The 15,174-nt window shown below is 38.2% G+C and overlaps 1 protein-coding gene across 2 annotated transcripts in view; it reads right to left on the bottom strand.

Annotated features, from left to right (window-relative positions):
* Positions 1-4,859: 4,859 nt before the first annotated feature.
* Positions 4,860-15,174, bottom strand: part of LOC132561764 (protein stoned-B-like) — a 34,473-nt gene continuing 24,158 nt past the window's right edge. The window contains exons 2-4 of one of the 2 annotated variants that reach the window (XR_009554722.1): positions 11,375-15,154; positions 8,502-10,271; positions 4,860-8,193 (exon numbers count right to left, since the gene is read on the bottom strand). Coding sequence is in view for 1 of the 2 variants with exons in the window: in XM_060226464.1 (XP_060082447.1) it covers positions 10,012-10,271; positions 11,375-15,140 (4,026 nt within the window). In the remaining variant the exon portion in view is untranslated. Of the gene's footprint in view, positions 10,272-11,374; positions 15,155-15,174 lie in introns of both variants that reach the window. The other variant, XM_060226464.1, reaches the window with a different exon arrangement.

Genomic DNA, 15,174 nt, shown 5'->3' with positions numbered 1-15,174 from the left:
TACATGCGTGGACTGCTAAGCATGTCCATTCTATCTGCAAACTTATTGTTCAATTTTAGAAATATTCAATTGTTACTAAAACAACAAGCGTTTTTCATCTGGGTACCTGGGTACACAGATAATACCAATTGTCAATTTCCTTCAACAAAACCCCAAGAATACCAATAACACCAATCGCCACTTTCCATCGCTAAAAACATATCCATGACATTATCGTCATGGTGACTATATCGAGAACACATATCAAATACTTTCTAACGACCAGGGTGATTTTCTGTCTGCTCTCTTATGCAGTAACTGGTGACCACTTCATCGAACGACATACGGAAGGCCCATCACATATGATTAAAATCTGTAGGGGTCAAGTGGCTTGCCGAAGGATGCAACAATTATAACAAAGGATAGCATGTTTGTCAGCTTCACAAACACAACCTAACTTGCCTGATAGGGATAGTCAAACCGCTCACTTCTGTACCCGAGGTTGTAAGTCCTACACTCTAGCCATGAAGGCTATCAAGCCGCCATATGAATGGTACGAATTATTTTCACCAGAAATACATACTGTCCTGAGCAGCTGATATGCCATATTGACACAATATGATGTCCAGTAAAGAAAAAGGACAGACGGCGTTGCCTTCCACATCGTCGTTATCTCAGAAAACCATCAATATGACAGGCTATAGTGTGTGGTACCCAACCAGTTTGGCGTAAATGTTGCATCGACAGAAGGTACTACGTTGGACAGATATATAAAGAAAGCAAGCATTTCATACTCTCAGAAAGCAGTCAGATTAGCGGTGTCTAAAATTTGGGAAAGAGGTAGCACACATCATTTGCCTGATTTCATTGGATGGACAGTTATTGTACATCCTGTTTCAGTCATGACATGTGCTGTGACACGTCGCATCATCATGGATAATCATCATTCAAGATACAAACATCCAAAATGACCAGTAAGTGGTACGGTTACCTCAAGTCTTGTTGTTCTCGGTACCGTCATCTCAGTCTATACCCGATATCTATGGTTCTGTTCATATAAAGTGGCCGTGTCAGTTCCTGCTTCGCCAGTCATCAATGGTGGCAGACTGGGATTTTGTTTTTATCTTGTCTTGCTGTTTAAACAAAAAGATATCCAATATAGTATTATCGATCAGAATATGTACGTGTTGACCAACATGTTAGCAAGGATGACAAGAGCGCCTTCTTTGAGTTCTTGTGATGGATCTATAGCTGGAAAGTCAAGTAATCGAGACGAATCTTTGACTCGACATACTAGAAAGCTCAGAACTCATATATTTGTACCTGTCGTAGATCAAATCGTCCTAGTAAGACACCACGAAGAAAAGCTTCTATGTAGTCACGTCCGATATATAACCAGACGATGTACTATCAAAATATTGTAGACACCAGCAGCTCAGCAAAGACAGCTGAGAGAGTGTTCTTTGTGACTGTAGCCTTCTCCTCGCGGCCGACTTATTCTTTTATGTCAGCATTGACCTCTGCTTCAGGTTTGTTACTCAAGTTTTAATGACTTTTCGAATCGTTCATTTTGGATTCGCTTTAAGATGTATTGATGATGTTTTTATTAGATAACGGGAATTTTATCGTCGATATTTACCTTATATAACTGCAAATCAATACCGCTGATCATCCTAGCAAGATACGACTAAAAATGGAGACATGGACATCGAGTGCCTTTCAATGTTTTGCTCTAATGTGGGACAGCATGCAGAATCGGAATAGAAAAAGTGAAGAAATACGACGTCCCCATTCAAACATTTGGTACCCCCTTTGAATGTTCCTTTTGTTTGTTTCAGGGTGATGGTGTCGACCTAAGTACTTTTTCAGTGAAGATATTAAAATCAGAACTAGAACGAAACAATTATCTTTTCAAAAAAGCACAAAACCAAGTTGATCTAATTTGCTGACAACCGTGTTAATTTGTTTTGTATGTGTTGATTGGTATGTCATTTCCTTGGAAAATAATCGATTTCCTTGTGCACTATGGACGTGGGCGATGCTTGTTGGTATGCCTGGTGGTTCCGGTGTTGTAAATTGAGCTCGTTCTTACATATATACTTGGAATCATGGCATTACCTACTTGGGTTGACCAAGAAACAGGAGACGCTTACTCCTACTTTTGTTTTTAAGGATATCCGTGTGATTTAGTTGTTCTTTTTATTGATTTTGGATAGGAACAGATACTGTTGGCATGTGGATATTCTCTTATATTCTTCTATCAGTATCCCAAATGCACATGCTAGTGACATGTCGATTTACATGATAAAACCCAATACTACCTATAATGTTAAATTTACCTTATACATGAACAAGTAACGATGGTGTTACTGTTTTACCGATGGTGTTACTGTTTTACCGACGGTGTTACTGTTTTACCGATGGTGTTACTGTTTTACCGATGGTGTTACTGTTTTACCGACGGTGTTACTGTTTTACCGACGGTGTTACTGTTTTACCGACCCATACTGTTACAGAATGCATTTTTATAGGTCTCTGTCAGAATTAGTCCCGGTAACATTTTGATATTATGCACTTGTTTCATGTAACCCGGATAAACATCTACATTTTTGTATTTTGTGTAATTATTTGGTCTATATGTGTTGTATTAGGTAGTATTGGGTGGAATTGGGTAAACCAACACTTGTATTGGGTTGTATTGGGTAAACCAACACTTGTATTGGGTTGTATTGGGTAAACCAACACTTGTATTGGGTTGTATTGGGTAAACCAACACTTGTATTGGGTTGTATTGGGTAAACCAACACTTGTATTGGGTTGTATTGGGTAAACCAACACTTTATTGGGTTGTATTGGGTAAACCAACACTTGTATTGGGTTGTATTGGGTAAACCAACACTTGTATTGGGTTGTATTGGGTAAACCAACACTTGTATTGGGTTGTATTGGGTAAACCAACACTTGTATTGGGTTGTATTGGGTAAACCAACACTTGTATTGGGTTGTATTGGGTAAACCAACACTTGTATTGGGTTGTATTGGGTAAACCAACACTTGTATTGGGTTGTATTGAGTAAACCAACACTTGTATTGGGTAAACCAACACTTGTATTGGGTTGTATTGGGTAAACCAACACTTGTATTGGGTTGTATTGGGTAAACCAACATTTGTATTGGGTTGTATTGGGTAAACCAACACTTGTATTGGGTTTGTATTGGGTTGTATTGAGTAAACCAACACTTGTATTGGGTAAACCAACACTTGTATTGGGTTGTATTGGGTAAACCAACACTTGTATTGGGTTGTATTGAGTAAACCAACACTTGTATTGGGTAAACCAACACTTGTATTGGGTTGTATTGAGTAAACCAACACTTGTATTGGGTAAACCAACACTTGTATTGGGTTGTATTGGGTAAACCAACACTTGTATTGGGTTGTATTGGGTAAACCAACACTCGTATTGGGTTGTATTGGGTAAACCAACACTTGTATTGGGTTGTATTGGGTAAACCAACATTTTTATTGGGTTGTATTGGGTAAACCAACACTTGTAATGGGTTGTATTGAGTAAACCAACACTTGTATTGGGTAAACCAACACTTGTATTGGGTTGTATTGGGTAAAACAACACTTGTATTGGGTTGTATTGGGTAAATCAACACTTGTATTGGGTTGTATTGGGTAAACCAACACTTGTATTGGATAAACCATCACTTGTATTGGGTTGTATTGGGTAAACCAACACTTGTATTGGGTTGTATTGGGTAAACAAACACTTGAATGGGGTAAACCAACATTTTTATTGGGTAAGCCAACACTTATATTGGGTAAGCCAATGCTTGTATTGGGTTGTATTGGGTAAACCAACACTTGTATTAGGTTGTATTGGGTAAACCAACACTTGTATTGGGTAAGCCAACACTTGTATTGGGTTGTATTGGGTAAACCAACACTTGTATTGGGTTGTATTGGGTAAACCAACACTTGTATTGGGTAAGCCAACACTTGTATTGGGTAAACCAACACTTGTATTGGGTTGTATTGGGTAAGCCAACACTTGTATTGGGTTGTATTGGGTAAACCAATGCTTGAATTGGGTTGTATTGGGTAAACCAACACTTGTATTGGGTTGTATTTAGTAAGCCAATGCTTGTATTGGGTAAACCAACACTTGTATTGGGTAAACCAACATTTTTATCGGGTAAACCAACACTTGTATTGGGTTGTATTGGGTAAACCAACACTTGGGTAAACCAACATTTGTATTGGGTTGTATTGGGTAAACCAACACTTGTATTGGGTAAATCTGGACTTGTATAGGGTTGTATTTGGTAAATCAGCACTTGTATTGGGTTGTATTGGGTAAATCAGCACTTGTATTAGGTTGTATTGGGTAAATCAGCACTTGTATTGGGTTGTATTGGGTAAATCAGCACTTGTATTAGGTTGTATTTGGTAAATCAACACTTGTATTGGGTTATATTGGGTAAACCAGCATTTGTATTGGGTTGTATTTGGTAAATCAACACTTATCGGGGTAAATCAACAGACCCAAATTATTCCAGTTTCAAACCTATGGGTAAAAGTTTTAATCGAGTGTGAATGATTCTCAATAAATCACCTCATTCCAGGGCTTTTGGTTGTCCTCACCATCAATTTTGCACTAGAAGATGATATGTCCAGTTTTAAAACATTCCCTTGCTAAAGTCTGCTTTGCTCTTCAGCAGTATTTTGTAGTATTTCAAGGAGATGGCCACACCCAGCATCTGTACCTGGTATTCCCATCAGTAACATATAGTTCTGAAATAGCTGCTCAGAGGTAGTTTTGATTGGTCATATTTTCAGAGGAGCCTTTATTAAGAACAAAAAACCGAAACAGATTTACTATATTTATTTAACTTACGTCATACCACATTTACAAATTGTGATCATACTCTATTGGTGTGAATGATTATACAGGGTAATGGAAAACAAACCTCACCAAAGTCAAACAATGACACTGGAAAAACTAGCCATTATATTTTACAATACGACCTAATCTAGAAAGTCAGGGAGAGTAGATTACATCAGCACACAAAACTCTACTGAAGTAGTTTTCAAGGTGTCTGATCAGCCTCCATACAGAACTCTACTGTATTGGTTGTCAGGGTGTCTGATCAGCCTCCATACAGAACTCTACTGTATTGGTTGTCAGGGTGCCTGATCAGCCTCTATACAGAACTTTACTGTATCGGTTGTCAGGGTGCCTAATCAGCCTCTATACAGAACTTTACTGTATCGGTTGTCAGGGTGTCTGATCAGCCTCCATACAGACCTCTACTGTATCGGTTGTCAGGGTGCCTGATCAGCCTCCATACAGAACTTTACTGTATTGGTTTTCAGGGTGCCTGATCAGCCTCCATAGAGACCTCTACTGTAGTAGTTATCGGGTCGTCTGATCTATGTCCATACACAATGCTACCACAGTTATTGTGAAGACAGCTTTCATCTACAAACACTCCTTGAGTATCTCTTGCAAGAGAAGCGAATCCAAAGACATACCTTTAAATGGTAATCATGGTGACCAGTCACAAACTGTCATATATTACACGATGAGTATTTCAATTACTGGAGGATGTGGTTATATAAATATTTGTCTAGTAAACAAAACCTAATGAATTCTCAACATCAGTAATTGATGTTTGAATCTGTGAAATGATACAAATAATACTGTCAATAATTTCATAGTGTAATACAACTGTATCAGTGCTTAATTTCCTTAAATAGATAACTGAATTAAGTATACAATATTTATAACAGTAAATAAAATAGGTATAAATGGCAACAAAAATGTAACAAAAACAAAAATAAAACTAGCAGTAGTTGTAGGACATGTAGTAACAATGGCAACATAAATGTAAAAGCAGGCAGTAGCTTGTCTGTCTAGTGTGCCATGTCTCCGAACCGTCACCAAAATGTCCACTATTGATTACTAATGGAAAAGAAAACTAAAGACACTAAATTATGCTTCGTTGCTGCTCCAAGCTGACAATGGATTCGGACATCAACACTCCATGTCTGTATTTTTTGGTAGGTAAAACAGGGGAACAGTTAGTGTCATTACATATAGCAACATTCCTTCATCATATACTGGTAAAACACCAGGAAGGTGTAGGTAAATCACCCCTCTTAAACATCCTGATGTAGTAAGTAAAACAGAGGGAATATGTAGGTGTATTACCCAAGGAAACACTCCCTACCCCTCAGTCCTACACTAGAATCTATGTACAATAGTATATGTAGGTTACTATGATTCAACAATGTAATTACACTTTAGTCTCACATCATAATGGTAGAGGGATTTACTCTCATACAAATCTTTGACGTACACTAGATTAGTTCTATACATTATCAGGACCTCACTTCCACACAATGTTATATATACATGTAATGCTCCATGTCTACATTATTACCTATGATTTATATCATATACAACACAGGCATCATATAGATAGCATAAACATGTGTTACTTATCACAAGTCATACCACATTCATGTATTACCTATTGTGACCTGATATCACTGATGCACTACTACAGCCACGACCTAATTTCATTATGATTAATTAATACACTAACACCACATGCAAGTATGTATAACAAGAGGTCATATGACATACTTTGTGCATGTATGGGTAACAGCATTAACAATACATACCATAGTGAATATTACAATATGTATGAAATGTTCTGATTCAAATCAAACAATACTTTAAGTACTTTTTGTAAAAAATGATTTGAATTTGATAACTACATGCATACTTTGTAAAAAAGATTATAAACATACCTTTTATTGTATTACTACACCACAATGGAATTGTGAAATGTATAACATTGTTGATATCTCTGAAACACATCACCTAGGGATAGTGAAATGTATAACATTGTTTATATCTCTTAAACACATCACCTAGGGATAGTGAAATGTATAACATTGTTGATATCTCTGAAACACATCACCTAGGGATAGTGAAATGTATAACATTGTTGATATCTCTGAAACACATCACCTAGGGATAGTGAAATGTGTAACATTGTTGATATCTCTGAAACACATCACCTAGGGATAGTGAAATGTGTAACATTGTTGATATCTCTGACACACATCACCTAGGGATAGTGAAATGTATAACATTGTTGATATCTCTGACACACATCACCTAGGGATAGTGAAATGTATAACATTGTTGATATCTCTGAAACACATCACCTAGGGATAGTGAAATGTGTAACATTGTTGATATCTCTGACACACATCACCTAGGGATAGTGAAATGTATAACAGTGTTGATATCTCTGACACACATCACCTAGGGATAGTGAAATGACTATAACGTTATTAATATTTCTAGTACAAATCACTGGAGGAAAGTGAAATATGTAACATTGTCGACATGTCTTACACACATCATTTAGGCATAGTCAAATGTACAACAATGTTTTATCAGAATTATCATTAGTTGACACTTTTAATGCATTTCTCAGTTCAATAGCATCAGTTTCCTTAATTTTTTTATGGCATGAAAATTCAAGAATCTTAGTACATTTTGACTGCTGTAAGATTTTTGTTAAACATGATAAGTGATATGAATCCATATTAATTACAAATCATGACCTTTAAACAGGAGTAAGACTGTATCACATTAAGCCTAAAATGTTTATTACATTGAGGCAACATAACAAATAACATATTACACAGAGTAACAATCAACAGTGATATACAGCACACACCTCAACATCAATTCAAAACAATGTTAATGTCTATATTGCACATAATCCAGTACCACTAACACACTTCCTGTGAAGTCCTCTATCACACATCTCTACTAGTACTAAGCATTCTCACTTGGTGTTAATTGTGGGTGCCTTGATATTCACACACATCTCGCTTAGGTGTACATGTATGAACTACTTTAAAGCAATCCCTTGAAAACATTTACAACATTTTCTAAATACCACTTCAGGGTAGATTTAGTAAAATGATAAATCTGGTTACATAAATGACTTTGTTTATTCAATGCATTGATTCTGCTAATATGCAGGTTAAGCTCCAGGCAACCTGTGAATTCAACATCTTGCCATCATTATATAGTGGTTGGTAAAATGTAACTTTAAAACCATGATCATATGTTATCTCCTTGTCTCTATTATTCTATATTTGATAATAATAACCTTTGTATTTAGTAACCATCAAGAACTTGAATACATGTTATATGATTATCACCCTTGTATTTGGTTAACCAATGTTAGATAATTACCTCCCTTGTATTTGGTTAACCAATGTTAGATAATTATCTCCCTTGTATTTGGTTAACCAATGTTAGATAATTACCTCCCTTGTATTTGGTTAACCAATGTTAGATAATTATCTCCCTTGTATTTGGTTAACCAATGTTAGATAATTACCTCCCTTGTATTTGGTTAACCAATGTTAGATAATTATCTCCCTTGTATTTGGTTAACTTATGTTAGATAATTACCTCCTGTATTTAGTAACCTGGAAGATCTGAATATATGATATATAATTATCTCTTTTGTGTTTTGTTAACACTTCCCTTAATGATCTGGATATATGTTATATAGTTATCTCCCTTGTATTTAGTTAACCTATGTTAGATAATTATCTCCTTTGAATTTGTTTACCCTGAAAATCTGGATATAGGGTATGTAATTATCTTCCTTTGTACTTGATTAACTTTAAGAATGAAATATTGAGAATGAACTTAACTGCCAAACTTACAACTTGCCATTTTTGTCGGGTTAAACCTAACCTGTAATAGGTGAACTTTTAGGGCTGTAAATATATATAGTTACCTCCCTTGCATTCATCAAATAAAATATCGCTGTGATGATATGCAGTCTGCCTATACAACTAACCTATCATTTCTAAATGTAAAATCATTAGGTTAAACCAAATAAAGATACCATAGAAATTCTGTAAGACACACAAAATGGAACGACACCTGCCATAAACTGCTGACTATACACAGTAAAATGGTTCACCTTACACTCAATAACACTACCATCTCATATTATCTATTCTGTCCAGTATTTGTTATATAACTTTAGCTTAATGTCAGTTTTATAGACAATAACGTCTACATGAATGTTACAGTGAATAATAACATATACATAAAAACAAAGAATCAACAATATATTGGAGGTGGGTTTTCCATCGCATAAACAGCGTAGCCAGTATCAGATAATGTCAAAGGTTTATTATATATTGATAAAGTCAAATATAACTATACATAGCATATTATATATTAGTAAAATGACATTATATGTATATGATAATGGTAAAGACAGATCTATTTCTCTCTTATTTGTGGAAGTAAAAGCAGATCTCATATAGAAAAAATAACCAAATCAATGCACATACCTCTTCCCTATGTAGAAAGACAAAAATAATGAAAAATGAAAAAGTAGAAATTCCATTGTGAGCGTTGAGGCACACTGACTGCCCATTCTCATCAGGTACATTCTTCAGGCCACTCCTACCTATCATTGATAATGTGGTGATACAGAGACATTAATCATCATCTAGGTTGTGGCGAGAATGGGCACTTGGTGAGAATAGGTTGGCAAACACTGACATAATTCTCAACGCAATATCGCTTCATACCCTACATCTATTGGCTTATTGGGGTACTTTAAAACCCTAGCCCCTGAACTAAGGTAACTTATCCCAGTACACTTAACTCATAACCGAACTTGGCCAACTTATTCTAGTACCCTGTGATCCTTCATCACCTTTTAAGGTAAATTTTGCTGGTACACATGAATCGAATGATCCATTCCTCAAAACACATTCTCAGGCAGACCACATCTGAGGTACATGTTTTAGGTCTACCTTGTATAACTTGGTAGTCCTCACTCTGACATTCACAATCTGGGATATCTCTCTTACACATATCAAGTTGTCTTATACTTCTGTACCCAAGGTGAGTTTGAGGTCACAACTGGTCAGTTTGTAAAAGAGATTACTGGTCAGTTATCACTGCCAGGACTGGCCTTGTCCACTTCATTGATGTGGTCAATCTCTATACGATACTGGTATTTGGCAATGTAGCGAACCCACTTGTCTGGAGGATTGGGGTTCTCCACAGAGATGGAGCGGACCTGAGACTGAGACACTGTACATGAGGGCATTGTAAACTCCACTTCCGCATGTGATTCAAAATTATCTGGAATTTCATCATGTGGTCCGAACTCCAAAGTCATTCTAAACAGGTGACTCTTGTATGCTCCTGAAAAAAGTGAAAAAAGAGGAATTAGCTTCATAAACAGAGAGATGTGTATCACAAGATAAACTACTCATTTAATTTGTTTAACCCTTTTTCTGCTTCAGTCATTGCCATGTCTCTTACTTAGCTACTGCATTTTATAGGGTACAAATGTTTCATGGAAGTATAATATTACATCATCATACTTTGTCAAATTGGTCTATAATACCAAAATACAAGACAAAGGATAATCCAGGTTTCTTGGAGTATTACCATCATCTCTCCTTCCACTGAGGCATATATAGAGAAGTTCAAGTACTTTCCCTCTCTTAAGAGAAGTTCATTATGTAGAAGTTCTTGTGCTACCCTCTCTATGGAGAAGTCCAATTCCATCCCTCGCATAGAGAAGTTCTGCTATGGACACTGACTAGAGACGAGTTCTGCTACTATCTCTCTCTACTGAAAAGTTTTGCTTCATCCCTCTCCAGAGGGAAGTTCTGCTATTGTCCCTCTCTAAAGAGCAGTTCTATTGCTATCCCAAGGACACCGTGGTATTTGAGGAAAAAAACAGCTTCATCTCAACAAAAGCTATTTCTATATATCTCCTTTTTTTGGAGTAATTCCTACAGAAGAAGAATTTTAAAGAATCTCCAAGTTCTTTTGAGCCCCACACCTCAAGGCCCAAGGGTCATAGTTCACATGGTCCTTTGGGCTAGTGCAGCAAGAAAGGATAGGGTATTTATTAGAACAAAATAAAAACCCTATCCATTTTTGCTGCACTAGCCCAAGTAATTTTACTGTTCTTTGGTAACTGCAAGTTACATAAGTTACAGAAGAGGCATACAACTCTCTCCCCTGAAACTCCCCATTGCTGCTCATGTTGGAGTTGCACTCATTACAGATCTGATGGTGTAAGTGTGGCAACTTAATAGAATTCATAAATTATGTATGAAATGTAAGGTCTTATAATTAAAATTTTCAAAATTATTTTCTAGTATGCTTCACACTGGTAAATTGTCTGATGAAGGTGGCTGTGTAGTTATCAAAACATCAAAATGAAATCTTCTACTAGTTGTGTTATAAGAACTTCTATTCTAATAACTAAGATTTTTTCCTTTCTACTGTACCTTCATTTCTCTCTGGGAGTCGGGAGATCCTCCACACTACAGCCTTGTACAGGTGTTCGTACTTAGCTACGCCTACATCAGCCTCCATCAGTGTTGGTGTCAGCAGTCCCTGGGCAATCATTGTGATCCGCTCCAAGCCCTTGATTTTACCTGGCTTGCGAGTTGCTGACTTAAATGCACCATAACCAAACCGTTTTTCATAACGAAATAGGTACACCCATTGCTCCGGAATAGGAAAGCGAATCTCAATGTCCTCACAAGGAAATTGTCCATGCTTTTTACTGAAGGAGTGATAGCCAGTTACAAGTATGTCACAACGGATTTCTACCTTCGATTCCTTTAAAATTTGTTGAACTTTGAGCTGTAAAGGCAATTCTTTGTTTTCACGTAGACGAACACGATATCGTAACAGTTCAAACTGACAAGCATCCAAAGGATGAAATTTTATATTATTTGTTTTTTCAAACTCATTTTGATCAACACAGCAATGAAACTGCACGTCCTCCAGACGAATCCACTCCTCTGTCTTTATGGGGATGATGTCATGACGACCTACTACCTCCTTGCCTCGCCTCCGTTTGTCATTTAATCCAAGTTCACATGTTGGCATGCCAGTGACAAAGGCAAGAAAGAAAGCCCTCACACGTGCCTTCTGAGTTATAATCCTGCCCTGTTTGTCCAATTCTGCTTTATATTCATCCCACACTTCAGCACAGGCCTCATCCTTGATATAAGTAAGTGTCTTTTCACGCCGAGCCTCCATGTTCATTAATGCATTCTCCACTTCACGTACAAATGATGAGATTTCCTCTTTATCTAAACTGCCAAATTTGAGCATTTCAGATACCTGTGGAGCATGAGCAAGAATCATAGTAGCCTTTGGCTTCTTTACAAAGGCTGGTGTGATCCTCTCAGCACGCAGACCGACCCGCTCTCTATAGAAGATGTACTGGACCTTAACTGTGTAGATTTTTCCATACTGATCATACTGTTGGAGAGACACCTCAGATATGGAGTAGCAGGGTTGGAGAATCAGTTCAGTAAAAGCATCTGAGTCATCCTTTTCTTGGTACACTTTCAGGACAGGCCCATCCTTCTGCTTCACTAGCTTCACATATACCTGCTTCCAGAATCGGTTTGTGGTAAGCTTCTTTTTAGTGGGTTGCCTCAGCATCAGACTCCAGACGTCTTGGTCTGTATTGGGATAGAAAGGATCCAGGGGAGGAAGAGCTGCAAGCTCCTCTTCTGGAGTATTGTCCTCTGTTGAGAAGCTTGGCAGACTTTCCAAATTGCTGTCCTTCTCTCGAGGAGTATCATCCCCACCACGAATCTCAAATTCAGCAAAGTTCTCCTCAGGAGGAGAGTCCCTGTTAAAGGGGTTTTCCCTTGGGGGCTGGGGAGACCGCGGGGGTCTGGGAGGGGGTTTAAGTGCTGGTGGGGGTTCAGATGACCTAATTGATCCCAAGCTGTTTGGTTTCACTGGTTTTATCTCTAGCATAAATGTATTATCTTCCTCATCATCATCAGGCTGGACCAGCTGATCCTCACCAGAGGTTGCCACTGCGGTAAATGCGTCCTCAGAAGCTCCCTCCTCTGGTACAATTTGGTCAAATTGATTCTCCTCTGCCCTCTGGGCAGACATTCCAAAAGGATCAAAATCATCAAGTGTTGGGGATTTGACAGTCTGTGGGCCTTTTTCTGCAGAAGCATTACCAAGTAGAAAGCTGTCTATGTCAGAGAGCTCAGTCTTAGTGGTTGGTGCAGTATCGTCTAAGAATGGGTTAGCATTTGACATTGTGGGAACTGTTGAGAAAACAGCAGTTGGATCATCCTGAAGAAAAGGGTTATTGCTAGTACTGGTGGAAAAGCTGTCTGAAGCTTCTCCTGGAAAATCTGATTTAGTATCTGGAATTTTGTCAATTGAGAAGAAATCTTCCTGAAATGGATTAATGCTTTGACCTACATTTTCAGAGGAAGCATTTCCCCAGATGTTTGAAAATGCATCCTGAGAATATTGGGGCTGAGAAGCACCTTTGGTTTCAAAGAAGTTGTCATCAAATAGGTCAGAGTTCACTGGTGGCTGCTCACCAATGTCTGATGTAAGGAATGGATTGTTGGCAGCTGTCACATCACTTGGAGGCTCTGGAGGGTCTCCGCCATCCTGTTCATCAACTTGGGGATCTTTGGAAGGGTCTGTGACACCAAATCCTAAATTATCATACACTTCCACTGGCATTATATGGGAAAATCCCTCCTTAATCTCTGTGCTATCATTTTCTGTACCCTCAAATCCCTGAAGGAAATCAGCAGAGGTACTGACCTCTGTAGGGACAACAGCTGGAGGAAGTAAGTCTTCACCTAACTGACTAAAGGCATCAAAATGTGAGGAAGCAGCCTCATCTGACAGATTCACACTTCCTCCAAATGCCTGACTGAAGTCTATAGGTAATGGGGCAGGAAACTGTTTGTCTGCTGGTGGCACAATATCGGATTCAGTTTGATGGAGAAAGTTTTGCGATGTTGGTGGGAGAATTTCAGAACTTTGTGACAGGACATCTGTGGTAGGTTGTGGCAAAACCTCTCTATTTGTAGGTGGGAGAGGTGCTTTCTCTTTCACCTTTTTAGCAGAAAATGGATCAAGGGAAGCAATAATGTTTGACTTTGGTTTGTCCCCAGAAGAATCAAATGGATTCAGATCAGCTTGAGAAACTTCCTTCATTGTGTCCAGCTGTAGAAACTCATCAACCATGCTGCTAACAAAAGTTGAAGAAAGTGTTCCCATTGGGATTCGCTGGTCATCCTCCCAAGGGTCAAAACCCAATGGGGTTGATCTTTGAGAAGACCTTTCACTATGGGAAACTGTTCCAAACACCATGTCGGAGCCATCAAAACTGCTACACATGCTGCTGCCATGCTGTGACTCGCCTGTTGATGACAGAATGTTATCAAGACCAAGCAAATCCTGATTCATTAAGTAGGTTGAGTCAGCAGGAGCCTGGTCAGTGTCTGTGGGGTCACTGGTCAGTCCGAGAAGGTCCGCCACCTCATCCTTACTCCCTACAGGGTCATCACCCATAAGGTTTTCCATGCTGGTGCGAAGACTGTTGGCAGGGGGACAGGGTGTTCCTCTTGGTGAGGGGGTCGGTGTGACTTTGAGGTTTGGGAAGTTTGCTACACTGAGCTCAGAGTTCTGATCAGACGATTTTTCTTTATTAACACCATGTGGACTTGGAGGAATTAAGGAAGAAGTGTCATCAAAACTTGACCAGAAAGATTCATCAAGTTTCTGGCGCTTTTCGTTGTTGATATTATTACCAGTGGAAGTCTCTGAGTTATCGGATGACAATTTATTTAAACTAGTCTGAGTCTTTAGAACATTTTGTTTAATTCTATCTTGCATTTGCTGGAAGGCTTGCCAGTCATCTGATTTTTTATCGACAGCATCCTTGTCTGGAACATCTTTCACGTCATCAAGGAAAGTGTCTTTAAACGTTTCTTTGAGGGGATCTTTATGAGCATCTTTACTGGGCAGTTTACTTGACTTGGATTTGAAAGGTGACTTGAGAGGAGATTTAAGAGGTGATTTGAGAGGAGATCTAAATGGTGACTTGGCACGTTTCTTTATAAATCCAAATCCTTTCGATTTATCATGAGACTCAGATTTGTCTGAAGGATGAGCATCAACAGTAAGTTTACTGAAGTCTTCTGTGGTTGTTGGGGAAGTTACATCTACAAGGTTGGAGGACTCATCAAAGCTGGCAGACATCGCTATGCTGGGATCTGTAACAGATAAATATACA

The sequence above is a fragment of the Ylistrum balloti genome, unplaced genomic scaffold (genome assembly GCF_031769215.1).
Source record: "Ylistrum balloti isolate Yb309-2 unplaced genomic scaffold, AGI_CSIRO_Ybal_v1 Utg371276, whole genome shotgun sequence".
In the NCBI taxonomy this organism is placed as follows: Eukaryota; Metazoa; Mollusca; class Bivalvia; order Pectinida; family Pectinidae; genus Ylistrum; species Ylistrum balloti.
Note: the sequence above shows the minus strand (reverse complement) of the source record. Positions and strands in the feature narration are given on the sequence as shown.